Here is a 27552-nt window from a genome sequence, read left to right as displayed (position 1 = left end):
AAACAGAGAGCTGATCTAGTTTAGGACAGGAACCTCAGATCATGTGATCAGTGGAACATGTGATCAGTAGAACATGTGATCAGTGGAACATGTGATCAGTAGATCATGTGATCAGTAGAACATGTGATCAGTAGATCATGTGATCAGTGGAACATGTGATCAGTGGAACATGTGATCAGTGGATCATGTGATCAGTGGAACATGTGATCAGTAGATCATGTGATCAGTAGAACATGTGATCAGTAGATCATGTGATCAGTGGAACATGTGATCAGTGGATCATGTGATCAGTGGAACATGTGATCAGTAGATCATGTGATCAGTAGATCATGTGATCAGTAGATCATGTGATCAGTGGAACATGTGATCAGTAGAACATGTGATCATGTGATCAGTAGAACATGTGATCAGTAGATCATGTGATCAGTGGAACATGTGATCAGTGGAACATGTGATCAGTAGAACATGTGACCATGTGATCAGTAGAACATGTGATCAGTGGAACATGTGATCAGTAGAACATGTGACCATGTGATCAGTAGAACATGTGATCAGTAGATCATGTGATCAGTGGAACATGTGATCAGTAGAACATGTGATCAGTAGAACATGTGACCATGTGATCAGTAGAACATGTGATCAGTAGATCATGTGATCAGTGGAACATGTGATCAGTGGAACATGTGATCATGTGATCAGTAGAACATGTGATCAGTGGAACATGTGATCAGTAGAACATGTGACCATGTGATCAGTAGAACATGTGATCAGTAGATCATGTGATCAGTGGAACATGTGATCAGTAGAACATGTGATCAGTAGATCATGTGATCATGTGATCAGTAGAACATGTGATCAGTGGAACATGTGATCAGTGGAACATGTGATCAGTGGATCATGTGATCAGTGGAACATGTGATCAGTAGATCATGTGATCAGTAGAACATGTGATCATGTGATCAGTAGAACATGTGATCAGTGGAACATGTGATCAGTAGATCATGTGATCAGTGGAACATGTGATCAGTAGATCATGTGATCAGTGGATCATGTGATCAGTGGAACATGTGATCAGTAGATCATGTGATCAGTAGAACATGTGATCAGTAGAACATGTGATCATGTGATCAGGACATCATGGCCTTGTGACTTTGTAAACAACCAATCCGTTTTTAGACCAACAGGAGGAGAGCTAGTAACGTTAGCTAGTGATGTTAGCAACACCGCTAACCAGGAGTTTCACTTCAGTTACATGGTGCGTTCAGGCTCTGCTCAGTGAACATGAGTACTGAGAAGGTAGATGATAACGTTCTCATGGTGCGTTCAGGCTCTGCTCAGTGAACATGAGTACTGAAGGTAGATGATAACGTTCTCATGATGCGTTCACATGTAATCTAGTAAAACGTAGTGTTGGTGATAAACTAGAATAAATCCGTTTTCACAGAAATATAAAATAAATATTAGAGATCATCTCTGACGGTTTAAACCGACTTCAGAGCGTTGGACTGGGGCGGATAACCGTAGACCAGCTGAGGGATCCCTGTAGACCAGCTGAGGGATCCCCGTAGACCAGCTGAGGGATCCCCGTAGACCAGCTGAGGGATCCCCGTAGACCAGCTGAGGGATCCCCGTAGACCAGCTGAGGGATCCCCGTAGACCAGCTGAGGGATCCCCGTAGACCAGCTGAGGGATCCCCGTAGACCAGCTGAGGGATCCCTGTAGACCAGCTGAGGGATCCCCGTAGACCAGTATCCCTTTGTTTCTTTTGTCCTCATCCTAGTCAAACTCTTCTTCTTCTCCTCCTCCTCTTCTTCAGGGTCTCCCGGGCGTCCTCCGTCCTGCTGTCGGACCCCTGCTTCCAGCTCCACTCCATCCAGCACCTGTTAGGAGAGGGGGGCCCCGCCTCCGCGGCGTCCGTCACCTCCTCCACTGCCCGTCCGGGCGGGGCCCCCCTGGGGTCGGGCGCGGCTGCGACCGCCGGGCCCTCTGAGCGAAAGCACTTCTCCCTTCACGCATGTGAGTTTTCTTTTCGCGTACACATCAGCATCAGAGAGTTCTCGGAGCCGCCTCTAGAGGGCGCTGTGGGCCGTCAGTAGAGACCTCTCCTCTGGAAGAGAAGAGGAGACAACAACAACAACAACAACATGAAGAGTTCATTGCTTCAACGTCTCCTGGGAAACATCCACACTTTAGTGTTTAGTGTATTTATAATCCTCTCTCCTCTCTCCTTATGGACGCTTAGGAGACACTGAGCTCCTCTCTCCTCTCTCCTTATGGACGCTTAGGAGACACTGAGCTCCTCTCCTCTCTCCTTATGGACGCTTAGGAGACACTGAGCTCCTCTCTCCTCTCTCCTTATGAACGCTTAGGATACACTGAGCTCCTCTCTCCTTATGGACACTTAGGAGACACTGAGCTCCTCTCTCCTCTCTCCTTATGGACGCTTAGGAGACACTGAGCTCCTCTCTCCTCTCTCCTTATGGACGCTTAGGAGACACTGAGCTCCTCTCCTCTCTCCTTATGGACGCTTAGGAGACACTGAGCTCCTCTCTCCTCTCCTTATGGACGCTTAGGAGACACTGAGCTCCTCTCTCCTTATGGATGCTTAGGATACACTGAGCTCCTCTCTCCTTAAGGACGCTTAGGAGACACTGAGCTCCTCTCTCCTCTCTCCTTATGGACGCTTAGGAGACACTGAGCTCCTCTCTCCTCTCTCCTTATGGACACTTAGGAGACACTGAGCTCCTCTCCTCTCTCCTTATGGACGCTTAGGATACACTGAGCTCCTCTCCCCTTATGGACACTTAGGAGACACGGAGCACCTCTCACCTCTCTCCTTATGGACGCTTAGGATACACTGAGCTCCTCTCTCCTCTCTCCTTAAGGACGCTTAGGAGACACTGAGCTCCTCTCTCCTCTCTCCTTAAGGACGCTTAGGATACACTGAGCTCCTCTCTCCTCTCCTCTCTTCTTATGGACGTTTAGGATACACTGAGCTCCTCTCTCCTCTCTCCTTATGGACGCTTAGGATACACTGAGCTCCTCTCCTCTCTCCTTATGGACGCTTAGGATACACTGAGCTCCTCTCTCCTCTCTCCTTATGGACGCTTAGGATACACTGAGCTCCTCTCCTCTCTCCTTATGGACGCTTAGGATACACTGAGCTCCTCTCTCCTCTCTCCTTATGGACGCTTAGGATACACTGAGCTCCTCTCCTCTCTCCTTATGGACGCTTAAGATACACTGAGCTCCTCTCTTCACTCTACTTATGGACGTTTAGGATACACTGAGCTCCTCTCTCTCTCCTTATGGACGCTTAGGATACACTGAGCTCCTCTCTCCTCTCTCCTTATGGACGTTTAGGATACACTGAGCTCCTCTCTCCTCTCTCCTTATGGACGTTTAGGAGACACTGAGCTCCTCTCTCCTCTCTCCTTATGGACGCTTAGGATACACTGAGCTCCTCTCTCCTCCCAAAGGCCCCGAGCAGCTACAGTAACGATGAGTCTGGGGCCTCCACAGGGGGGCATCAGGACCATCCTGGACTCCCACTGACTCCCACTGACTCCCTCTAACTCCCTCTGACTCCCACTGACTCCCTCTGATTCCCTCTGACTCCCACTGACTCCCTCTGACTCCCACTGACTCCCTCTGACTCCCACTGACTCCCACTGACTCCCTCTAACTCCCTCTGACTCCCACTGACTCCCTCTAACTCCCTCTGACTCCCTCTAACTCCCACTGACTCCCTCTAACTCCCTCTAACTCCCTCTAACTCCCTCTGACTCCCTCTAACTCCCTCTAACTCCCTCTAACTCCCTCTAACTCCCACTGACTCCCTCTAACTCCCACTGACTCCCTCTGACTCCCACTGACTCCCACTGACTCCCACTGACTCCCTCTAACTCCCTCTGACTCCCTCTGACTCCCTCTGACTCACTCTGACTCCCACTGACTCCCTCTGACTCCCACTGACTCCCTCTAACTCCCACTGACTCCCTCTAACTCCCACTGACTCCCACTGACTCCCTCTGACTCCCACTGACTCCCTCTAACTCCCACTGACTCCCTCTGACTCCCACTGACTCCCTCTAACTCCCTCGGACTCCCTCGGATGTCCTCTGACTCCCTCTGACTCCCACTGACTCCCTCTGACTCCCTTAGACTCCCTCTAACTCCCTCTAACTCCCTCTGATGTCCTCTAACTCCCTCTGACTCCCTCTAACTCCCACTGACGTCCTGTAACTCCCTCTGACTCCCACTGACTCCCACTGACGTCCTCTAACTCCCTCTGACTCCCACTGACTCCCTCTGACTCCCACTGACTCCCTCTAACTCCCTCGGACTCCCTGTGACTCCCTCTAACTCCCTCTGATGTCCTCTGACTCCCTCTAACTCCCTTAGACTCCCTCTAACTCCCTCGGACTCCCTCTAACTCCCTCTGATGTCCTCTAACTCCCTCTGACTCCCTCTGACTCCCACTGACTCCCTCTAACTCCCACTGACGTCCTCTAACTCCCACTGACTCCCTCTAACTCCCACTGACTCCCACTGACGTCCTCTGACTCCCTCTGACGTCCTCTAACTCCCTCTAACTCCCTCTGACTCCCTCTAACTCCCACTGACTCCCTCTAACTCCCACTGACGTCCTCTAACTCCCTCTAACTCCCCCTGACTCCCTCTGACTCCCTCTAACTCCCACTGACTCCCTCTAACTCCCACTGACGTCCTCTGACTCCCACTGACTCCCACTGACTCCCACTGACTTCCTCTGACTCCCTCTAACTCCCACTGACGTCCTCTAACTACCACTGACATCCTCTAACTCCCTCTGACTCCCACTGACGTCCTCTAACTCCCTCTAACTCCCACTGACTCCCTCTGACTCCCTCTAACTCCCACTGACGTCCTCTGACTCCCACTGACTCCCTCTGACTCCCACTGACTCCCTCTAACTCCCACTGACTCCCACTGACTTCCTCTGACTCCCTCTAACTCCCTCTGACTCCCACTGACGTCCTCTAACTCCCTCTGACTCCCACTGACTCCCTCTAACTCCCACTGATGTCCTCTGACTCCCACTGACTCCCTCTAACTCCCACTGACTCCCTCTAACTCCCACTGACTCCCAGTGACGTCCTCTGGCTCCCTCTAACTCCCACTGACTCCTGACAACTCCCTATGACCCCCTTTGACTCCTTCTGACTCCCTCTGACTCCTGCTTCCTGTGTGATGAGCATATGGTTCCTCAGAGTCCTCCTCCGTGACGGAGCGGTTCTCACCAGATCAGACGGCGCTCATGAATATCGAGCGTTGTATTATTTAGTTTCTTCCTTCGCGCTTCATATTTGTATATGCGGAGCTGGAAGGGGATCTGAGTGTTTCCCAGATGTCATTATGTGCAGACCGGGCGCCTCTCTCTCGTGTCCGCCCTCAGATCGTCTTACTCACCGTGATGAGACTGTAGAGGAGCAACCTCCGAGTCACGGAGGAGACGTCTAACACAACAAGTTACATAAAACCTACTCAATGGATTTTCCTTTTTTTATAATTTTGTATTCCATATTTAAATAGTTTAAAAACATTTGTATGTGTGTATATATATATATATGTGTGTGTGTATACACATATATATATATATATATATGTGTGTGTATATACACATATATATACACATATATATATACACATATATATGTGTGTATATATACATGTGTATATATATGTGAATATATATATGTGTATATATGTGTTTATATATATATGTGTATGTATATATGTGTATATATATATGTATATATGTATATACACACACATATAAATATATATATGTGTGTGTATATATAGAATCTGCAGTGATTCCGTTGGAGCACAAGTCAATATCCAACTCCTCTATTATTAGTGTGTGTGTGCGTGCTCTACTCCACCAACAGACACCGACTACATCAGCGAGGAGGAGAAGCAGAAGGTGGAGCTGATGTTGACGTTTCTCACCGAAGAATCCAAACAGGCTGCAGCCAGCACAGCTGTGAGTACGAAGGCCACCGATTGGCCGGCTTCGTGTCATGTGACTCGGCAGCTCGCATTCCTGAAACAGGTTTTCTGGAGCGGATAGGAAAGAGGAGGTTAGGAAAGAGGAACACACTGTCGGGTTAGGTTTTTGAGTCTTTGTGGTCGGTTTGAGTCTTTGTGGTTGTTTTTGAGTCTTTGTGGTCGGATTGAGTCTTTGTGGTTGTTTTTGAGTCTTTGTCGTCGGTTTGAGTCTTTATCGTTGTTTTTGAGACTTTGTAGTTGTTTTTGAGACTTTGTGGTTGTTTTTTAGACTTTGTGGTTGTTTTTGAGACTTTGTGGTTGTTTTGAGTCTTTGTGGTTGTTTTGAGTCTTTGTGGTCGGTGTGAGTCTTTGTGGTCGGTGTGAATCTTTGTGGTCGGTGTGAGTCTTTGTGGACGGTTTGAGTCTTTGTAGTCGGTTTGAGTCTTTGTAGTCGGTTTGAGTGTAGTCGGTTTGAGTCTTTTTGGTCGGTGTTAGTCTTTGTGGTCGGTTTGAGTCTTTGTGGTTGTTTTTGAGACTTTGTGGTCGGTTTGAGTATCGTTGTTTTTGAGACTTTGTCGTCGGTGTGAGTCTTTGTGGTCGGTGTGAGTCTTTGTGGACGGTTTGAGTCTTTGTGGTCGGTTTGAGTCTTTGTGGTCGGTTTGAGTCTTTGTAGTCGGTTTGAGTGTTTGTCGTCGGTTTGCGTCTTTTTGGTCGGTGTGAGTCTTTGTGGCCGATGTGAGTCTTTGTGGACGGTTTGAGTCTGTGTGGTCGGTTTGAGTGTTTGTGGTCGGTGTGAGTCTTTGTGGTCGGTTTGAGTCTTTGTAGTCGGTTTGAGTGTAGTCGGTTTGAGTCTTTTTGGTCGGTGTTAGTCTTTGTGGTCGGTTTGAGTCTTTGTGGTTGTTTGAGTATCGTTGTTTTTGAGACTTTGTGGTCGGTGTGAGTCTTTGTGGACGGTTTGAGTCTTTGTGGTCGGTTTGAGTCTTTGTGGTCGGTTTGAGTCTTTGTAGTCGGTTTGAGTCTTTGTGGACGGTTTGAGTCTTTGTGGTCGGTTTGAGTCTTTGTAGTCGGTTTGAGTGTTTGTAGTCGGTTTGAGTCTTTTTGGTCGGTGTGAGTCTTTGTGGTCGGTTTGAGTCTTTTTGGTCGGTGTGAGTCTTTGTAGTCGGTTTGAGTGTTTGTGGTCGGTGTGAGTCTTTGTGGTCGGTTTGAGTGTTTGTGGTCGGTTTGAGTCTTTTTGGTCGGTGTGAGTCTTTGTAGTCGGTTTGAGTCTTTGTGGTCGGTTTGAGTGTTTGTAGTCGGTTTGAGTCTTTGTAGTCGGGTTGAGTGTTTGTAGTCGGTTTGAGTCTTTTTGGTCGGTGTGAGTCTTTGTGGTCGGTTTGAGTCTTTGTGATCGGTGTGAGTCTTTGTGGTCGGTGTGAGTCTTTGTGGACGGTTTGAGTCTTTGTAGTCGGTTTGAGTCTTTGTAGTCAGTTTGAGTGTTTGTAGTCGGTTTGAGTCTTTTTGGTCAGTGTGAGTCTTTGTGGCCGGTTTGAGTCTTTGTGGTTGTTTTTGAGACTTTGTGGTCGGTGTGAGTCTTTCTGGACGGTTTGAGTCTTTGTGGTCGGTTTGAGTCTTTGTAGTCGGTTTGAGTGTTTGTAGTCGGTTTGAGTCTTTTTGGTCGGTGTGAGTCTTTGTGGCCGGTGTGAGTCTTTGTGGACGGTTTGAGTCTTTGTAGTCGGTTTGAGTCTTTTTGGTCGGTGTGAGTCTTTGTGGTCGGTGTGAGTCTTTGTGGTCGGTGTGAGTCTTTGTGGTCGGTTTGAGTCTTTGTGGTCGGTTTGAGTCTTTGTAGTCGGTTTGAGATTTTGTGGTCGGTGTGAGTCTTTGTGGTCGGTGTGAGTATTTGTGGACGGTTTGAGTCTTTGTGGACGGTTTGAGTCTTTGTGGTCGGTTTGAGTCTTTGTGGTCGGTTTGAGTGTTTGTAGTCGGTTTGAGTCTTTGTAGTCGGTTTGAGTGTTTGTAGTCGGTTTGAGTCTTTTTGGTCGGTGTGAGTCTTTGTAGTCGGTTTGAGTGTTTGTAGTCGGTTTGAGATTTTGTGGTCGGTGTGAGTCTTTGTGGTCGGTGTGAGTATTTGTGGTCGGTTTGAGTCTTTGTAGTCGGTTTGAGTGTTTGTAGTCGGTTTGAGTCTTTTTGGTCGGTGTGAGTCTTTGTAGTCGGTTTGAGTCTTTGTGGTCGGTTTGAGTCTTTGTGGTCGGTTTGAGTCTTTGTGGTCGGTTTGAGTCTTTGTGGTCGGTGTGAGTCTTTGTAGTCGGTTTGAGTCTTTGTGGTCGGTTTGAGTCTTTGTAGTCGGTTTGAGTCTTTTTGGTCGGTTTGAGTGTTTGTAGTCGGTTTGAGTCTTTGTGGCCGGTGTGAGTCTTTGTGGACGGTTTGAGTCTTTGTAGTCGGTTTGAGTCTTTTTGGTCGGTGTGAGTCTTTGTGGTCGGTGTGAGTCTTTGTGGTCGGTGTGAGTCTTTGTGGACGGTTTGAGTCTTTGTGGTCGGTTTGAGTCTTTGTGGTCGGTTTGAGTCTTTGTAGTCGGTTTGAGTGTTTGTAGTCGGTTTGAGTCTTTTTGGTCGGTGTGAGTCTTTGTGGTCGGTTTGAGTCTTTGTGGTTGTTTTTGAGACTTTGTGGTCGGTTTGAGTCTATCGTTGTTTTTGAGACTTTGTGGTCGGTGTGAGTCTTTGTGGTCGGTGTGAGTCTTTGTGGACGGTTTGAGTCTTTGTGGTCGGTTTGAGTCTTTGTAGTCGGTTTGAGTGTTTGTGGTCGGTTTGAGTCTTTGTAGTCGGTTTGAGTGTTTGTAGTCGGTTTGAGTCTTTTTGGTCGGTGTGAGTCTTTGTGGCCGGTTTGAGTCTTTGTGGTTGTTTTTGAGACTTTGTGGTCGGTGTGAGTCTTTGTGGTCGGTGTGAGTCTTTCTGGACGGTTTGAGTCTTTGTGGTCGGTTTGAGTCTTTGTAGTCGGTTTGAGTGTTTGTAGTCGGTTTGAGTCTTTGTAGTCTTTGTGTCGGTTTGAGTCTTTGGTCGGTGTGAGTCTTTGTCGGTTTGAGTCTTTGTGGTGTGAGTCTTTGTGGCCGGTGTGAGTCTTTGTGGTCGGTGTGAGTCTTTGTGGTCGGTTTGAGTCTTTGTGGTCGGTTTGAGTCTTTGTAGTCGGTTTGAGTGTTTGTAGTCGGTTTGAGTCTTTTTGGTCGGTGTGAGTCTTTGTGGTCGGTGTGAGTCTTTGTGGTCGGTGTGAGTCTTTGTGGACGGTTTGAGTCTTTGTGGTCGGTTTGAGTCTTTGTAGTCGGTTTGAGTGTTTGTAGTCGGTTTGAGTCTTTTTGGTCGGTGTGAGTCTTTGTGGTCGGTTTGAGTCTTTGTGGTTGTTTTTGAGACTTTGTGGTCGGTTTGAGTCTTTGTAGACGGTTTGAGTCTTTGTGGTCGGTTTGAGTCTTTGTGGTCGGTTTGAGTCTTTGTAGTCGGTTTGAGTCTTTGTGGTCGGTGTGAGTCTTTGTGGTCGGTGTGAGTCTTTGTGGTCGGTTTGAGTCTTTGTGGTCTGTGAGTCTTTGTAGTCGGTTTGAGTCTTTGTGGTCGGTTTGAGTCTTTGTGGTTGTTTTGAGTCTTTGTGGTTGTTTTTGAGTCTTTGTGGTAGGTTTGAGTCTTTGTAGTCGGTTTGAGTGTTTGTAGTCGGTTTGAGATTTTGTGGTCGGTGTGAGTCTTTGTGGTCGGTGTGAGTATTTGTGGACGGTTTGAGTCTTTGTGGTCGGTTTGAGTCTTTGTGGTCGGTGTGAGTCTTTGTAGTCGGTTTGAGTGTTTGTAGTCGGTTTGAGTCTTTGGTCGGTTTGAGTCTTTGTAGTCGGTTTGAGTGTTTGTAGTCGGTTTGAGTCTTTGTGGTCGGTTTGAGTCTTTGTGGTGGTTTGAGTCTTTGTGGTGGGTTGAGTCTTTGTGGTTGGTTTGAGTCTTTGTGGTTGTTTTTGAGTCTTTGTGGTAGGTTTGAGTCTTTGTAGTTGGTTTGAGTGTTTGTAGTCGGTTTGAGTCTTTGTGGTCAGTGTGAGTCTTTGTGGTCTATTTGAGTCTTTGTGGTTGTTTTGAGTCTTTGTGGTTGTTTTTGAGTCTTTGTGGTTGTTTTTGAGTCTTTGTGGTCGGAGTGAGTCTTTGTGGTAGGTTTGAGTCTTTGTGGTTGTTTTTGAATATTTGTGGTTGTTTTTGAATCTTTGTGGTTGTTTTGAGTCTTTGTGGTTGGTTTGAGTGTTTGTAGTCGGTTTGAGTCTTTGTGGTCGGTGAGTCTTTGTGGTTGTTTTGAGTCGTGGTTGTTTTGAGTCTTTGTGGTCGGTGTGAGTCTTTGTGGTTGTTTTGAGTCTTTGTGGTTGTTTTGAGTCTTTGTGGTCGATGTGAGTCTTTGTGGTTGGTTTGAGTGTTGGTTGCTTGTGCATCTTGAAGTTTGAATCTTTGTGGTTGTTTTGAGTCTTTGTGGTCGATGTGAGTCTTTGTGGTTGGTTGAATGTGTACTTTGTGGACTGATGTTGTGCTCCATCCAACAACTCATCATTACTCGTTGTGCCTCAGGTAAATGTTCCTCCCCTCCTCTTCATCCCCTCCTCTTCCTGTGTGTGCTGGTCTGTGTACAGACCTCCGGCTGCTTCCTCATTGGCCTGAAATCAATTCAGAGATCTTTGTTGTGTTTCCCGTCCACCTCTCCGGCCTCTCAGTCTCACCTATAGAGATAACATGAGAATTCATCTTTGTGACGTGTTCCCGTCCTCCTCAAGGCCTCTCAGTCTCACCTATAGAGATAACATGACCACCTATAGAGATAACATGACCACCTATAGAGAACATGACCACCTATAGAGATAACATGACCACCTATAGAGAACATGACCACCTATAGAGAGAACATGACCACCTATAGAGAACATGACCACCTATAGAGATAACATGACCACCTATAGATAACATGACCAACTAAAGAGAACATGACCACCTATAGAGATAACATGACCACCTATAGATAACATGACCACCTATAGAGAACATGACCACCTATAGAGAACATGACCACCTATAGAGATAACATGACCACCTATAGAGAGAACATGACCACCTATAGAGAGAACATGACCACCTATAGAGAACATGACCACCTATAGAGAGAACATGACCACCTATAGAGATAACATGACCACCTATAGAGAACATGACCACCTATAGAGAGAACATGACCACCTATAGAGAGAACATGACCACCTATAGAGATAACATGACCACCTATAGATAACATGACCACCTAAAGAGAACATGACCACCTATAGAGAGAACATGACCACCTATAGAGAGAACATGACCACCTATAGAGAACATGACCACCTATAGAGAGAACATGACCACCTATAGATTCATGACCATAGAGAACATGACCATATAGAGATAACATGACCTATAGATAACATGACCACCTATAGAGAACATGACCACCTATAGAGAACATGACCACCTATAGAGATAACATGACCTTGTGTATTCATGTGTTCATGTGTTCATGTGTCCATATATTCATGTGTTCATGTGTCCATGTGTTCATGTGTTCATGTGTTCATGTGTTCATGTGTCGTGTTCATGTATGTGTTCATGTCCATGTGTTCATGTGTTCATGTATTCATGTGTTCATGTGTTCATGTTCATGTGTTCATGTATTCATGTGTTCATGTGTTCATGTATTCGTGTTTCATGTATTCATGTGTCCATGTATTCATGTGTTCATGTATTCGTGGTTCATGTGTTCATGTGTTCATGTATTCATGTATTCATGTGTTCATGTATTCGTGTTTCATGTGTTCATGTGTTCATGTATTCATGTGTTCATGTATTCATGTGTTCATGTGTTCATGTGTTCATGTGTTCATGTATTCATGTGTTCATGTATTCATGTGTCCATGTGTTCATGTGTTCATGTATTCGTGCATGTGTTCATGTGTTCATGTGTTCATGTATTCATGTGTTCATGTGTCCATGTATTCATGTGTTCATGTATTCATGTGTTCATGTATTCATGTGTTCATGTATTCATGTGTTCATGTCTTCATGTGTTCATTTGTCCATGTATTCATGTGTTCATGTATTCGTGGTTCATGTATTCATGTGTTCATGTATTCGTGTTTCATGTGTTCATGTATTCATGTGTCCATGTATTCATGTGTTCATGTCTTCATGTGTTCATTTGTCCATGTATTCATGTATTCGTGGTTCATGTGTTCATGTATTCATGTCTTCATGTATTCATGTGTTCATTTGTCCATGTATTCATGTGTTCATGTATTCGTGGTTCATGTCTTCATGTCTTCATGTGTTCATGTATTCATGTATTCATGTGTTCATGTATTCATGTGTTCATGTATTCATGTGTTCATGTGTTCATGTGTTCATGTATTCATGTCTTCATGTGTTCATGTGTTCATGTATTCATGTCTTCATGTGTTCATTTGTCCATGTATTCATGTGTTCATGTGTTCATGTGTTCATGTGTTCATGTATTCATGTGTTCATGTATTCATGTGTTCATGTGTTCATGTGTTCATGTGTTCATGTGTTCATGTGTTCATGTGTTCATGTATTCATGTGTTCATGTATTCATGTGTTCATGTATTCATGTGTTCATGTATTCATGTATTCATGTGTTCATGTATTCATGTGTTCATGTATTCATGTGTTCATGTGTTCATGTATTCATGTATTCATGTGTTCATGTATTCATGTATTCATGTATTCATGTGTTCATGTATTCATGTGTTCATGTGTCCATGTATTCATGTGTTCATGTATTCGTGGTTCATGTATTCATGTATTCATGTGTTCATGTATTCGTGGTTCATGTATTCATGTATTCATGTATTACCACATCAGAACCAGTCACCGTCTCCCTGTCTTCTGTCTCCAGCCGACCAGTGAGGACGACCTCTGCCCGATCTGCTACGCCCACTCCATCTCCGCCGTGTTCAAGCCCTGCTCACACAAGTCCTGCAAGTGAGTCCACACACACGCACACACACACACACACACACACACACGCACACACACACACGCACGCACACACGCACGTGTGCGTGTTGCTCCGCAGTCAGCTGGTAACTCCGTCCCTCACGTCATCCTGGAGGTGCGCTTGATTTCCCTGCCAGCGTGAGGCTGAGTGAGGGAGGAGAGCTGCTGCTGTGATGGAGCCGCTCCACCAGGGCCATGACGATGCCTTCAGGGTCCATATCGTTATAAGAACAGACCATTCATCTGAGGGTCAACGGTCATTGTCATGGTTATTAGTTTCATGTAAACAGCTCCTACTTCATCTCATCCATTTCATATTCATGTGAAAACATCTGGATTTATTCTAGGTCACCACCAACACTACATTTTACTAGATTTCATGAACGCATCATGAGAAGTTTATCATCTACCTTCAGTCCTCATGTTCACTGAGCAGAGCCTGAACGCACCATGAGAATGTTATCATGTACCTTCAGGACTCATGTTCATTGAGCAGAGCCTGAACGCACCATGAGAACATCATCATGTACCTTCAGGACTCATGTTCATTGAGCAGAGCCTGAACGCACCATGAGAACATCATCATCTACCTTCAGGACTCATGTTCATTGAGCAGAGCCTGAACGCACCATGAGAACATCATCATGTACCTTCAGGACTCATGTTCATTGAGCAGAGCCTGAACGCACCATGAGAACATCATCATCTACCTTCAGGACTCATGTTCATTGAGCAGAGCCTGAACGCACCATGAGAACATCATCTACCTTCAGGACTCATGTTCACTGAGCAGAGCCTGAACGCACCATGAGAACGTCATCATCTACCCTCAGTACTCATGTTCACTGAGCAGAGCCTGAACGCATCATGAGAACGTTATCATCTACCTTCAGGACTCATGTTCACTGAGCAGAGCCTGAACGCACCATGAGAACATTATCTACCTTCAGTACTCATGTTCACTGAGCAGAGCCTGAACGCACCATGAGAACGTTATCATCTACCTTCAGTACTCATGTTCACTGAGCAGAGCCTGAACGCACCATGAGAACGTCATCTACCTTCAGGACTCATGTTCACTGAGCAGAGCATGAACGCACCATGAGAACATCATTACCTTTAAGCTGAGCTCATTCTTCTATTCTTCAAATACACATGAAACTAACAAGTTAATCAGGGAGGTTTTGTTTGGAGGTGCCGACCTTTGACCTCCACATACGTGAGAGGACACGTATCACATGACGCGTCACATGACCATCTACAGCGTGTGCTTGTGTCTCCTGTGTAGAGCCTGCATCAACCAGCACCTGATGAACAACAAGGATTGCTTCTTCTGCAAGGCGACCATCACCGGGGTGGAGGACTACAGCAAGCCGGCCGCCTGCTAACACACACACACACACACAGGTTGGCTGTTACCTGTGTGTTTTGGGGGGAGGATGATGCAATAGCTTCAGTCACGATGTGAAGACGAGTGATTATCACGTCTCCGTTGGTCATGAATACATAACATTAATAACATGAATAACAGCCCCCCCCCCCTCTCCTTGTGTTGTGTGGAAGGCTGTAAAGTTTCCTTTTGTGTTGAGAAAAAAATTAAGAGCAAAATAAAATATTTAAAAAGCCTCCTGGATCAGCTGTTCTTCCTCTTTAGAGACATGTGCAACATTAATGTGTATGTTTGTCTGTATATATATATTCAATTCAGTTTATTTGTATAGTCCATTTTCCATCAGGAACAACTCCCAAACAACCCTTCAGGGTAAAAGGTCAGAACCCTTGAGGAGAGAACAGAGGAGGATCCCTCTCCAGGATGGACAGAACAATAGATGTCATGTGACCAGAAGGACAGATTTAGAGTTTAAATACATTCAATGAATGTGACAGAGTGTATGAATAGTTCATAGTAGGCATATTCCACGATGGAGACCTCCACCATCCATCAGATGGAGGTAGAGAGGAGGAGTGGGCGGAGTCTCAACAGTGGGCGGAGTCTCAACAGGACAGTGGCGTAGTCATGAGCAGGAATTCCACGACCCAGACGATCCATCAGCAGATAGGATCTATGCCGTCTCATAGGGTCCGATGACCCCATGAGACGTGAAGTCACAAGGACTCCGGGGAGAAAGCAGAGTTAGTAACGTGTGATTGAGAGATGAACATTCATCCTTAAGGAGAGAGAGGAGAGAGGAGCTCAGTGTATCCTAAGGCCCATAAGGAGAGAGGAGAGGAGGCTCAGTGTCCTAAGTCCCTAAGGAGAGAGGAGAGGAGGGGCTCAGTGTCTCCTAAACGTCCATAAGGAGAGAGAGGAGGGAGCTCAGTGCATCCTAGCGTCCTAAGGAGAGGAGAGGAGAGTGTCCTAAAATGTGGGAGAGGAGCTCAGTGTCTCCTAAGCGTCCTAAGGAGAGAGGAGAGGGGCTCAGTGTCTCCTAAGGAGAGAGGAGCTCAGTGTCTCCTAAGCGTCCATAAGGAGAGAGAGGAGCTCAGTGTCTCCTAAGCGTCCCTAAGGAGAGAGGAGAGAGGGGCTCAGTGTCTCCTAAGCGTCCCTAAGGAGAGAGGAGCTCAGTGTCTCCTAAGCGTCCATAAGGAGAGAGGAGCTCAGTGTCTCCTAAGGAGAGAGGAGCTCAGTGTCTCCTAAGCATCCCTAAGGAGAGAGGAGCTCAGTGTATCCTAAACGTCCCTAAGGAGAGAGGAGAGAGGAGCTCAGTGTATCCTAAGCATCCTTAAGGAGAGAGGAGCTCAGTGTCTCCTAAGCGTCCATAAGGAGAGAGGAGCTCAGTGTCTCCTAAGCGTCCATAAGGAGAGAGGAGCTCAGTGTATCCTAAGCGTCCCTAAGGAGAGAGGAGAGAGGAGCTCAGTGTCTCCTAAGCATCCCTAAGGAGAGAGGAGAGAGGAGCTCAGTGTCTCCTAAGCGTCCCTAAGGAGAGAGGAGCTCAGTGTCTCCTAAGCGTCCCTAAGGAGAGAGGAGCTCAGTGTATTCTAAGCATCCATAAGGAGAGAGGAGAGAGGAGCTCAGTGTCTCCTAGGCGTCCATAAGGAGAGAGATTGGAGCTCAGTGTATCCTAAGCGTCCATAAGGAGAGAGGAGCTCAGTGTCTCCTAAGCGTCCATAAGGAGAGAGGAGAGAGGAGCTCAGTGCTCCTAAGCGTCCATAAGGAGAGAGGAGAGAGGGCTCAGTGTCTCTAAGCGTCCCTAAGGAGAGAGGAGAGAGGGCTCAGTGTCTCTCGTCCATAAGGAGAGAGGAGCTCAGTGTCTCCTAAGCGTCCATAAGGAGAGAGGAGCTCAGTGTCTCCTAAGCGTCCATAAGGAGAGAGGAGAGAGGAGCTCAGTGTCTCCTAAGCGTCCCTAAGGAGAGGGCTCAGTGTCTCCTAAGCGTCCATAAAGAGAGAGGAGAGAGCTCAGTGTCTCCAGAGGAGAGAGGAGCTCAGTGTCTCCTAAGCGTCCATAAGGAGAGAGGAGAGGAGAGAGGAGCTCAGTGTATCCTAAGCGTCCATAAGGAGAGGAGAGAGGAGCTCAGTGTCTCCTAAGCGTCCCTAAGGAGAGAGGAGCTCAGTGTCTCCTAAGCGTCCTTAAGGAGAGAGGAGCTCAGTGTCTCCTAAGCGACTGACTGTCACCCCCAGGACTACCACCTCTTCTTCCACCTTCCTCTCTCCTCCTTCTTCCCGCTCCTTCCTCTTCCTCCTCCTCCCTCCTCCTCCCTCCTCCTTCTTCTTCCCTCCTCCACACACGTCACTTTAACATGCACTTTAACTTGAGGCCTCCTCCACACACATGCCACTTTATTTGCATGCACTTTAACTTAAACACACGCCACGCGTAACATACACTTTTAACTAAAACACACCACTTGAAGCACACACCCAAACACTTTCACATTACTTGTTGTCTTTCTGTCGTGTTGATTGTTGTTTGTTTGTCATGTCCAAATGTTGCACCTTCCACCAAAAAAAATTCCTCGTTTGTGTAAACATTCCTGGCAATAAAACTGTTTCTGATTCTGATTCTGATTAAGGAGAGAGGAGCTCAGTGTCTCCTAAGCATCCTTAAGGAGAGAGGAGCTCAGTGTCTCCTCAGCATCCTTAAGGAGAGAGGAGCTCAGTGTCTCCTAAGCGTCCTTAAGGAGAGAGGAGCTCAGTGTCTCCTCAGCATCCTTAAGGAGAGAGCTCAGTGTCTCCTAAGCGCGCCCTTAAGGAGAGAGGAGGCTCAGTGTCTCCTGCGTCTTAAGGAGAGAGGAGCTCAGTGTCTCCTAAGCGTCCATAAGGAGAGAGGAGCTCAGTGTCTCCTAAGCCCTTAAGGAGAGAGGAGCTCAGTGTCTCCTAAGCATCCTTAAGGAGAGAGGAGCTCAGTGTCTCCTCAGCCGTCCTAAGGAGAGAGGAGCTCAGTGTCTCCTAAGCTGTCCAGGAGAGAGGAGCTCAGTGTCTCCTAAGCATCCTTAAGGAGAGGGAGCCTGCAATCCTCCTCAGCATCCATGAGAGAGGAGCCCAGTGCTCCTAAGCGTCCCATGAGAGGAGCCCAGTGTCCCTAAGCGTCCTTAAGGAGAGAGGAGGCCCAGTGTCTCCCTCAGCCCATAAGGAGAGAGTGGTTTCCAGGCATCCTAAAAAACGCCCCTAAGGAGAGAGGAGAGGAGAGAGGAGCCAGTGTATCCTAAACGTCCATAAGGGAGAGGAGAGGAGCTCAGTGCATCCTAAAGCGTCCATAAGGAGAGAGAGGGAGGAGCTCAGTGTATCCTAAGCGCCCTAAGGAGAGAGGGGAGGAGAGGAGCTCAGTGTCTCCTAAGCGCCCTTAAGGAGAGGAGCTCAGTGTCTCCTAAGCATCCTTAAGGAGAGAGGAGCTCAGTGTCTCCTAAGTCCTTAAGGAGAGAGGAGCTCAGTGTCTCCTAAGTCCTTAAGGAGAGAGGAGCCAGTGTCTCCTAAGCGTCCTAAGGAGAGGAGAGGAGCTCAGTGTCTCCTAAGCGTCCTTAAGGAGAGAGGAGCTCAGTGTCTCCTAAGCGCCCTTATGAGAGGAGCTCAGTGTCTCCAAGCGCCCTTAAGGAGAGAGCTCAGTGTCTCCTAAGCATCCTTAAGGAGAGAGGAGGAGCTCAGTGTCTCCTAAGCGTCCTTAAGGAGAGGAGCTCAGTGTCTCCTAAGTCCTTAAGGAGAGAGGAGCTCAGTGTCTCTAAGCATCCTTAAGGAGAGAGGAGCTCAGTGTCTCCTAAGCATTCTTAAGGAGGAGCTCAGTGTCCTAAGCATCCTTAGGAGAGAGGAGCAGTGTCTCCTAAGCATCCTTAAGGAGAGAGCTCAGTGTCTCCTAAGCGTCCTTAAGGAGAGAGAGGAGCTCAGTGTCTCCTAAGCGTCCTTAAGGAGAGAGGAGCTCAGTGTCTCCTAAGCATCCTTAAGGAGAGAGGAGCTCAGTGTCTCCTAAGCATCCTTAAGGAGAGAGCTCAGTGTCTCCTAAGCGTCCTTAAGGAGAGAGGAGCTCAGTGTCTCCTAAGCGTCCTTAAGGAGAGAGCTCAGTGTCTCCTAAGCGTCCTTAAGGAGAGAGGAGCTCAGTGTCTCCTAAGCATCCTTAAGGAGAGAGGAGCTCAGTGTCTCCTAAGCGTCCTTAAGGAGAGAGGAGCTCAGTGTCTCCTAAGCGTCCTTAAGGAGAGAGGAGCTCAGTGTCTCCAAGCCCTTAAGGAGAGAGGAGCACAGTGTCTCCTAAGCGCCCTTAAGGAGAGAGGAGCTCAGTGTCTCCTCAGCATCCTAAGGAGAGAGGAGAGAGGAGCTCAGTGTCTCCTAAGCGTCCCTAAGGAGAGAGGAGCTCAGTGTCTCCTAAGCGTCCTTAAGGAGAGAGGAGCTCAGTGTCTCCTAAGCGCCCCAAGGAGAGAGGAGCTCAGTGTCTCCTAAGCGTCCTTAAGGAGAGAGGAGCTCAGTGTCTCCTAAGCGTCCTTAAGGAGAGAGGAGCTCAGTGTCTCCAAGCCTAAGGAGAGAGGAGCTCAGTGTCTCCTAAGCCTTAAGGAGAGAGGAGCTCAGTGTCTCCTAAGCATCCTTAAGGAGAGAGGAGCTCAGTGTATCCTAAGCATCCCTAAGGAGAGAGGAGAGCTCAGTGTCTCCTAAGCGTCCCTAAGGAGAGGAGAGAGCTCAGTGTCTCCTAAGCATCCTTAAGGAGAGAGGAGAGGAGCTCAGTGTCTCCTAAGCGTCCATAAGGAGAGAGGAGCTCAGTGTCTCCTAAGCGTCCCTAAGGAGAGAGGAGAGAGGGGCTCAGTGTCTCCTAAGCGTCCCTAAGGAGAGAGGAGCTCAGTGTCTCCTAAGCGTCCATAAGGAGAGAGGAGCTCAGTGTCTCCTAAGCGTCCCTAAGGAGAGGAGAGAGGAGCTCAGTGTCTCCTAAGCGTCCCTAAGGAGAGAGGGAGGAGCTCAGTGTCTCCTGCGCCCATAAGGAGAGAGGAGATGTCTCCTAAGCCCCTAAGGAGAGGAGAGAGGAGCTCAGTGTCTCCTAAGCGTCCATAAGGAGAGAGGAGAGAGGAGCTCAGTGTCTCCTAAGCGTCCATAAGGAGAGAGGAGAGAGGAGCTCAGTGTATCCTAAGCGTCCCTAAGGAGAGAGGAGCTCAGTGTCTCCTAAGCCCAAGGAGAGGAGAGAGGAGCTCAGTGTCTCCTAAGCGCCCATAAGGAGAGAGGAGAGGAGCTCAGTGTCTCCTAAGCATCCCTAAGGAGAGAGGTGAGAGGAGCTCAGTGTATCCTAAACGTCGCTAAGGAGAGAGGAGAGAGGAGCTCAGTGTCTCCTAAGCGTCCCTAAGGAGAGAGGAGCTCAGTGTATCCTAAGCGTCAAAGGAGAGAGGAGCTCAGTGTCTCCTAAGCGTCCTTAAGGAGAGGAGCTCAGTGTCTCAGCGTCCTTAAGGAGAGAGGAGTCCTCAGTGTCCTCAGAGGAGCTCAGTGTCTCCTAAGCGCCCTTAAGGAGAGAGGAGCTCAGTGTCTCCTAAGCGTCCTTAAGGAGAGAGGAGCTCAGTGTCTCTAAGCGTCCTTAAGGAGAGAGGAGCTCAGTGTCTCCTAAGCATCCTTAAGGAGAGAGGAGCTCAGTGTCTCCTAAGCATCCTTAAGGAGAGAGGAGCTCAGTGTCTCCTAAGCGTCCTTAAGGAGAGAGGAGCTCAGTGTCTCCTAAGCGTCCTTAAGGAGAGAGCTCAGTGTCTCCTAAGCATCCTTAAGGAGAGAGGAGCTCAGTGTCTCCTAAGCATCCTTAAGGAGAGAGGAGCTCAGTGTCTCCTAAGCATCCTTAAGGAGAGAGGAGCTCAGTGTCTCCTAAGCGTCCTTAAGGAGAGAGGAGCTCAGTGTCTCTAAGCGTCCTTAAGGAGAGAGGAGCTCAGTGTGTCCTAAGTCCTTAAGGAGAGAGAGGAGCTCAGTGTCTCCTAAGCGTCCTTAAGGAGAGAGGAGCTCAGTGTCTCCTAAGCATCCTTAAGGAGAGGAGCTCAGTGTCTCCTAAGCGTCCTTAAGGAGAGGAGCTCAGTGTCTCCTAAGCGTCCTTAAGGAGAGAGCTCAGTGTCTCCTAAGCGTCCTTAAGGAGAGAGGAGCTCAGTGTCTCCTAAGCGTCCTTAAGGAGAGAGGAGCTCAGTGTCTCCTAAGCATCCTTAAGGAGAGAGGAGCTCAGTGTCTCCTCAGCGTCCTTAAGGAGAGAGGAGCTCAGTGTCTCCTAAGCATCCTTAAGGAGAGAGGAGCTCAGTGTCTCCTAAGCGTCCTTAAGGAGAGAGGAGCTCAGTGTCTCCTCAGCGTCCTTAAGGAGAGAGGAGCTCAGTGTCTCCTAAGCGTCCTTAAGGAGAGAGCTCAGTGTCTCCTAAGCGTCCCTAAGGAGAGAGGAGCTCAGTGTCTCCTAAGCGTCCTTAAGGAGAGAGCTCAGTGTCTCCTAAGCGTCCCTAAGGAGAGAGGAGCTCAGTGTCTCCTAAGCGTCCTTAAGGAGAGAGGAGCTCAGTGTCTCCTAAGCGTCCCTAAGGAGAGAGGAGCTCAGTGTCTCCTAAGCATCCCTAAGGAGAGAGGAGCTCAGTGTCTCCTAAGCGTCCCTAAGGAGAGAGGAGAGAGGAGCTCAGTGTCTCCTAAGCGTCCCTAAGGAGAGAGGAGAGAGGAGCTCAGTGTCTCCTAAGCGTCCCTAAGGAGAGAGGAGCTCAGTGTCTCCTAAGCGTCCTTAAGGAGAGGAGCTCAGTGTCTCCTAAGCATCCTTAAGGAGAGAGGAGCTCAGTGTCTCCTCAGCGTCCTTAAGGAGAGAGGAGCTCAGTGTCTCCTAAGCGTCCTTAAGGAGAGAGCTCAGTGTCTCCTAAGCGTCCTTATGGAGAGGAGCTCAGTGTCTCCTAAGCGTCCTTAAGGAGAGAGGAGCTCAGTGTCTCCTAAGCGTCCTTAAGGAGAGAGGAGCTCAGTGTCTCCTAAGCGTCCTTAAGGAGAGAGGAGCTCAGTGTCTCCTAAGCGTCCCGAAGGAGAGAGGAGCTCAGTGCATCCTAAACGTCCTTAAGGAGAGAGGAGAGAGGAGCTCAGTGTATCCTAAACGTCCCTAAGGAGAGAGGAGAGGAGAGAGGAGCTCAGTGTATCCTAAACGACCCTAAGGAGAGAGGAGAGGAGAGAGGAGCTCAGTGTATCCTAAATGTTGAGATATGCTCTCATATTGTGTGATAACTTTATTACTATTTCTATCGTATTTACTAATGGACATTGGGCAACTTGAACTGATTGATGTGACCAATGAACCTGATTTGAGCCACCTGTGTGTGGGCGTGAACTGTTTATTGAGTGTCAATAAAAAGCCTCACTGGAGGGTGAGGGCAGTTCTCTATTGGCTGTGTAACAGACAAGTCACGTATCCTGTGTCTCCATTCTATAATTCCTCCGTCTAGTAAGTCTTATTGTTGGTGCTATTTGTGTTATGTTTTATCCACTGTGCTCTTAGCTCTGCTAAGAGGTTATGGGCCCAGGTGATGGCGAAAACCTATAGAGCAAAACATTTAAAACTAACACTTAAGACTAGGTGCGTGTAGGCACCAAACATGACTAGTAGCAGAAAGCCAGTAGAGCCGAGTGGGAGCCGCTGGTCGCGCTTGTTATTTGACGGGGATGAAAATAATTATGAACTGTGGGAGACTAAGTTCTTGGGCCATCTTCGTCTGCAAGGGTTGAAAGAAACCATTCTGAGAGTGCCTGTGACAGAGGACGAAGAGGAACTGCTGCGGAATGAGGCAAAGAATGAAGAAGCATATGCTGAGCTTATCCAGTTTCTGGATGATAAGAGCCTGTCCCTGGTGATGCGGGAAGCACCCGACGACGGTAGAGCAGCACTACTTATTTTGAGAAACTATTACCAAGGCAGAGGAAAGCCAAGAATTATCACCCTTTATACTGAGCTCACCTCGCTCCAGAAGTCAAGCAGCGAGTGTAACCGACTATGTGATACGTGCTGAGACAGTCAGCACAGCGTTGAGAAACGCAGGCGAGACTTTGGTGACGGGCTACTTGTAGCTATGGTTCTAAAAGGGCTTCCCGAATCGTTTAAACCGTTCGTTATCTACATCACGCAAGGAGATGAGACCGTGGCGTTTCCTGAATTCAAGACGAAACTGCGAAGCTACGAGGACACAGAGAAGATGCGTGCTCCAGACACTGAGGACAATGTGATGACAGCACGGGGGCGACGAGCAGCGAGACCCACCAGACGAGGTGGAGGTCCAGGCGAACGTGAGCAGCAGCAGCAGCAGCAGCAGCTGGCGACGGGGGACGCGAGCCCGGGGTGTTTCAGGTGTGGGACACACGGACACCTCGCCCGCGCTTGTCAGCGCAAAGTGTGGTGCAGCCACTGCAGGAGCGACACACACAGCAGCGAGACCTGTCGGAGCAAGAGGCGACGAGGCCAAGATGACGCCCGTAAAGCTTCAGAGCAGACGGAGGAGGAGGACGAGTATGCGTTCCGGTTGAGCGACATGCCAGCAGATGTCCAGCCGAGCCAAGATGTCAACGTGAGGGGCCTGATGGTCGACTGCGGGGCGACCTCGCACATCGTTACAGACCTCGCCAAGTTCAAGTGTTTCAACGGCGAGTTCAAGGCCGAGTCACACTGTGTTGAGCTGGCCGACGGCACCCGGTGCAGCGGCGTAGCAGAGCGGCGAGGCGACGCGGTGGTCTGTCTGACGGACAGCACAGGTCGACAGCTGAGAACAACGCTGAAAGACGCGTTGTACATCCCCTCCTATCCGCAAGACATCTTTTCTGTAAAAGCGGCTACAGCAAGTGACGCGACGGTGATCTTCAAGAAAGGAGAGGACATTCTGATTCACAGAAATGGTACGAAATTCCACATACACGTACACAACAGGCTTTATTATTTACACACGGTAGATAATGATGTGAAATGTGATGACCAAGTTAAAGGGTGTCTTGATTTACAAACGTGGCATGAAGTATTGGGTCACTGTAACTATGAGGATGTGTTGAAGTTGCCACCTGTTGTCGAGGGCATGCAAATTAAAGGGGCAACCAGTAAACCTCCACACTGTGATGTATGTATTCAGGGCAAATTTGTGCAGACCATAAATAGAAAGCCTGATGCTAGAGCTACAGAGCCACTAGGGCTGGTCCACACAGATTTGGCAGGACCAATATCCCCAGAGTCCAGAGAGGGTTTAAGTATACACTGTCGTTTACTGATGATTTTTCCAGTGCTGTATTTGTGTATTTCCTTAAAAATAAGAGTGACACAGTGCAAGCCACTGAGCGGTTTCTGGCGATGTAGCGCCTTATGGCAAAATTAAGCTTTGCGATCAGATAATGGTACAGAGTACACTGCTAAGAGTTTCAAATCTTTAATGGTTAAAAATGCTATTAGGCACGAGACCTCAGCTCCGTATTCTCCACATCAAAATGGAACGGCTGAGCGAAATTGGCACACTTTTGATATGGCAAGATGCATGTTAATTGATAGTGGCCTACCAAAAGGTTCAGGCCATATGCTGTACAGACAGCAGCAGTGATTAGAAACCGTTGTTTCAACAAACGAACAAAGCAAACACCAGTACAGGCGTTGACTGGGAGACAACCCAACCTGTCCAAAATGCAAAAGTTTGGCTCACAGTGTTTTGCTTATGTTCAAGACAAGAAAAAACTTGACCCAAGGGGTGTAGAAGGTGTTTTTGTTGGGTATGACAAAAACAGTCCAGCATACCTTATCTATTTTCCTGACAGCGGGAAGGTGCAGAGAAATAGATTAGTCAAGTTTGTTTCTCAGCCTGGGGTTGAGCAACAGACTCAGACTAATGTTGATGATGATGATCTGATGGTAGAAAACAGAGCAGATAGATTCAGGCAGAATGCAATCCCAGTCCTTGAGACTGAAGAGGTTCCAGTCATTGTGACTGAGGAGAGTAGCCAACCGAGAGCAGTTGAAGTTAAGCATGAGCCGAGAACTTACCCTTCTAGAGTGAGAAGGAAGCCATTTTACCTACGTGACAATGTTTCTCAGTCTGCTGGAAAAATGGACCAGGTCCAAAGTAACATTGATTACTGTTATAAAGTCACTTTTTACATACCTGTATCTTTGAAGGAGCCATGAGCTCAGACAAATCAAAAGAGTGGGTTAATGCCATGGATGAAGAAATGCAGTCTCTAAAGCAAATAACACATTTACTCTAACCAACTTGCCTCCGGTAAGAAAGCAGTGGGGGTAGATGGGTTTATGCTCTAAAGAAAACAGTGATGGGTCTGAGAGATACAAGGCCAGGTATGTGGCAAAGGGTTACAGTCAAAATTGGGAGTTGACTACAAGGAGACATTTTCTCCTACTGCTAACCTGACTAGTGTCAGAGTGTTGATGCAGAAAGCAGCACAGGACGACTTGATTTTGCACCAGATGGATGTCAAAACGGCCTACTTAAATGCACCGATAGACTGTGAGATCTACATGGAACAACCAGAGGGTTACGAGGTGAAATCTAGCACCAATGAAAAGTTGGTCTGTAAGCTAGAACGCTCATTATATGGGCTAAAACAATCGGGCAGAAATTGGAACAAAGTGTTGCATGATTATCTCACAAAGAATCATTTTGTACAAAATCAAGCCGACAATTGTGTTTACACAAGAGAAACGGAACACGACAAGGTGTTAATGGTGATCTGGGTTGACGATTTGATCATTGCTGCAAGTGATGAAAATGCTAAAGTCTGTGAAAGCGATGCTTGCATCCAGGTTCCAAATGAAAGATTTGGGAAGACTCAGACATTTTCTGGGTATTGATTTCAACCAGTTTGATAACTGTGTGAAAATGTCACAAGCAAAGTATGTTGACAAAATCCTGGAAAGATTTGACATGCAGGATTGCAAACCAAGGTCTACACCTTGTGAACAAAAACTAAACTACACTGATGGTGCCGACATGATGATAGACGCCAGAAAGTATAGAGAGGTAGTCGGTAGCCTCATCTATTTGTCTGTTTGTACGAGACCTGATTTAAGTTTTGTTGTAAGCAAGCTGTCACAGTACTTTTCAGAGCCAACTGATGAGCAATGGGTTACAGTTAAACATGTTCTCCGGTATCTTAAAGGTACAAGTGACAAAGGGTTGTGTTACACAAAATGTGATACTTTAGGTCTACAAGCATACAGTGACGCAGATTGGGCAGCTGACAATGATAGACGCAGTACCACTGGTTATTGTGTGAGCCTAACAAAACATGGCACACTGGTTTCTCGAAAACCAAAAAGCAGCCCACTGTTGCACTGTCCACTTGTGAGGCAGAGTATATGGCTTTAGTAGCCACAATTCAAGAGTGCCTGTATCTGAAACAGCTTCTTGAAGGTCTTGATAAACAGAAGTATCCACAACCTAAGGTTTTCAAGACAACCAAGGTACAATTGTTTTAGCAAAGGATCCTGTCAGCCGACAGAGATGTAAACATATTGACATCAAGTATCATTTCATTAGGTCCACTGTGAACGATGGTCACATTGTATTAGAATACTGCCCTACTGAGGAAATGGTAGCAGATGTGATGACAAAGCCTGCTACCAAATTTAAGTTGAATAAGTTTGATGAATTTATTTTTGGAAAATGATGTACTGAACAATGTACTTATGAACTTCACAAAGTAAGAGCAAGTGGGGGTGTTGAGATATGCTCTCATATTGTGTGATAACTTTATTACTATTTCTATCGTATTTACTAATGGACATTGGGCAACTTGAACTGATTGATGTGACCAATGAACCTGATTTGAGCCACCTGTGTGTGGGCGTGAACTGTTTATTGAGTGTCAATAAAAAGCCTCACTGGAGGGTGAGGGCAGTTCTCTATTGGCTGTGTAACAGACAAGTCACGTATCCTGTCTCCATTCTATAATTCCTCCGTCTAGTAAGTCTTATTGTTGGTGCTATTTGTGTTATGTTTTATCCGCTATGCTCTTAGCTCTGCTAAGACTAAACATCCCTAAGGAGAGGAGAGGAGAGAGGAGCTCAGTGCATCCTAAACGTCCCTAAGGAGAGAGGAGAGGAGAGAGGAGCTCAGTGTATCCTAAGCGTCCTTAAGGAGAGAGGAGCTCAGTGTATCCTAAGCGTCCATAAGGAGAGAGGAGAGGAGAGAGGAGCTCAGTGTATCCTAAACGTCCATAAGGAGAGAGGAGCTCAGTGCATCCTAAACGTCCATAAGGAGAGAGGAGAGAGGAGCTCAGTGCATCCTAAACGTCCCTAAGGAGAGAGGAGAGGAGAGAGGAGAGGAGCTCAGTGTCTCCTAAGCGTCCATAAGGAGAGAGGAGCTCAGTGTCTCCTAAGCGTCCATAAGGAGAGAGGAGCTCAGTGTATCCTAAGCGTCCCTAAGGAGAGGAGAGAGGCGTCCATAAGGAGAGAGGAGAGAGGAGCTCAGTGTCTCCTAAGCGTCCCTAAGGAGAGAGGAGAGAGGAGCTCAGTGTATCCTAAACGTCCCTAAGGAGAGAGGAGAGAGGAGCTCAGTGTCTCCTCAGCGTCCTTAAGGAGAGAGGAGCTCAGTGTCTCCTAAGCGTCCTTAAGGAGAGAGGAGCTCAGTGTCTCCTAAGCGTCCTTAAGGAGAGGAGATCAGTGTCTCCTAAGCGTCCTTAAGGAGAGAGGAGCTCAGTGTCTCCTAAGCGTCCCTAAGGAGAGAGGAGAGAGGAGCTCAGTGTCTCCTAAGCGTCCCTAAGGAGAGAGGAGCTCAGTGTCTCCTAAGCGTCCCTAAGGAGAGAGGAGCTCAGTGTCTCCTAAGCGTCCCTAAGGAGAGAGGAGCTCAGTGTCTCCTAAGCGTCCCTAAGGAGAGAGGAGAGAGGAGCTCAGTGGACCTGTTCCTGGTCTCTTGGCTGCTGTCCACCTTAAACTACCCTCATCCATGAAGGTCCGTCCCATCTCCCACACCGCGGTCAAGCAGAGCCGGCTTTAGTCTTGCCCAGACCCCCCCAGACCCCCCCAGACGGGTTTCCATGACGTCTTTGATCCTTGCCTGATCCCGGTGGACCATCAGGAGCCGGTCTCAAGCTCCCCTCCATCAGGGGTCTGCCTGGTTCGTCACACCTGGTCGTCCCTCACCGCGG

General features: G+C 47.7%; 1 protein-coding gene across 1 annotated transcript in view; it reads left to right on the top strand.

Moving 5' to 3' along the window:
* The window catches only part of LOC130207760 (E3 ubiquitin-protein ligase RNF123), a 101634-nt gene extending 86959 nt beyond the window's left edge, over positions 1 to 14675 (top strand). Inside the window, exons 37-40 of the mRNA XM_056436447.1 lie at positions 1817 to 2016; positions 5934 to 6028; positions 12949 to 13034; positions 14338 to 14675. Coding sequence (XP_056292422.1) covers positions 1817 to 2016; positions 5934 to 6028; positions 12949 to 13034; positions 14338 to 14437 — 481 coding nt within the window. The 3' untranslated portion in view covers positions 14438 to 14675. The remainder of the gene's footprint in view (positions 1 to 1816; positions 2017 to 5933; positions 6029 to 12948; positions 13035 to 14337) is intronic.
* The last annotated feature ends 12877 nt before the right edge of the window (positions 14676 to 27552 follow it).

Source organism: Pseudoliparis swirei, chromosome 18 (assembly GCF_029220125.1).
Source record: "Pseudoliparis swirei isolate HS2019 ecotype Mariana Trench chromosome 18, NWPU_hadal_v1, whole genome shotgun sequence".
Taxonomy (NCBI): Eukaryota; Metazoa; Chordata; class Actinopteri; order Perciformes; family Liparidae; genus Pseudoliparis; species Pseudoliparis swirei.
The sequence above is the reverse complement of the archived record's forward strand: the minus strand, read 5'-3'. Positions and strand labels throughout refer to the sequence as shown.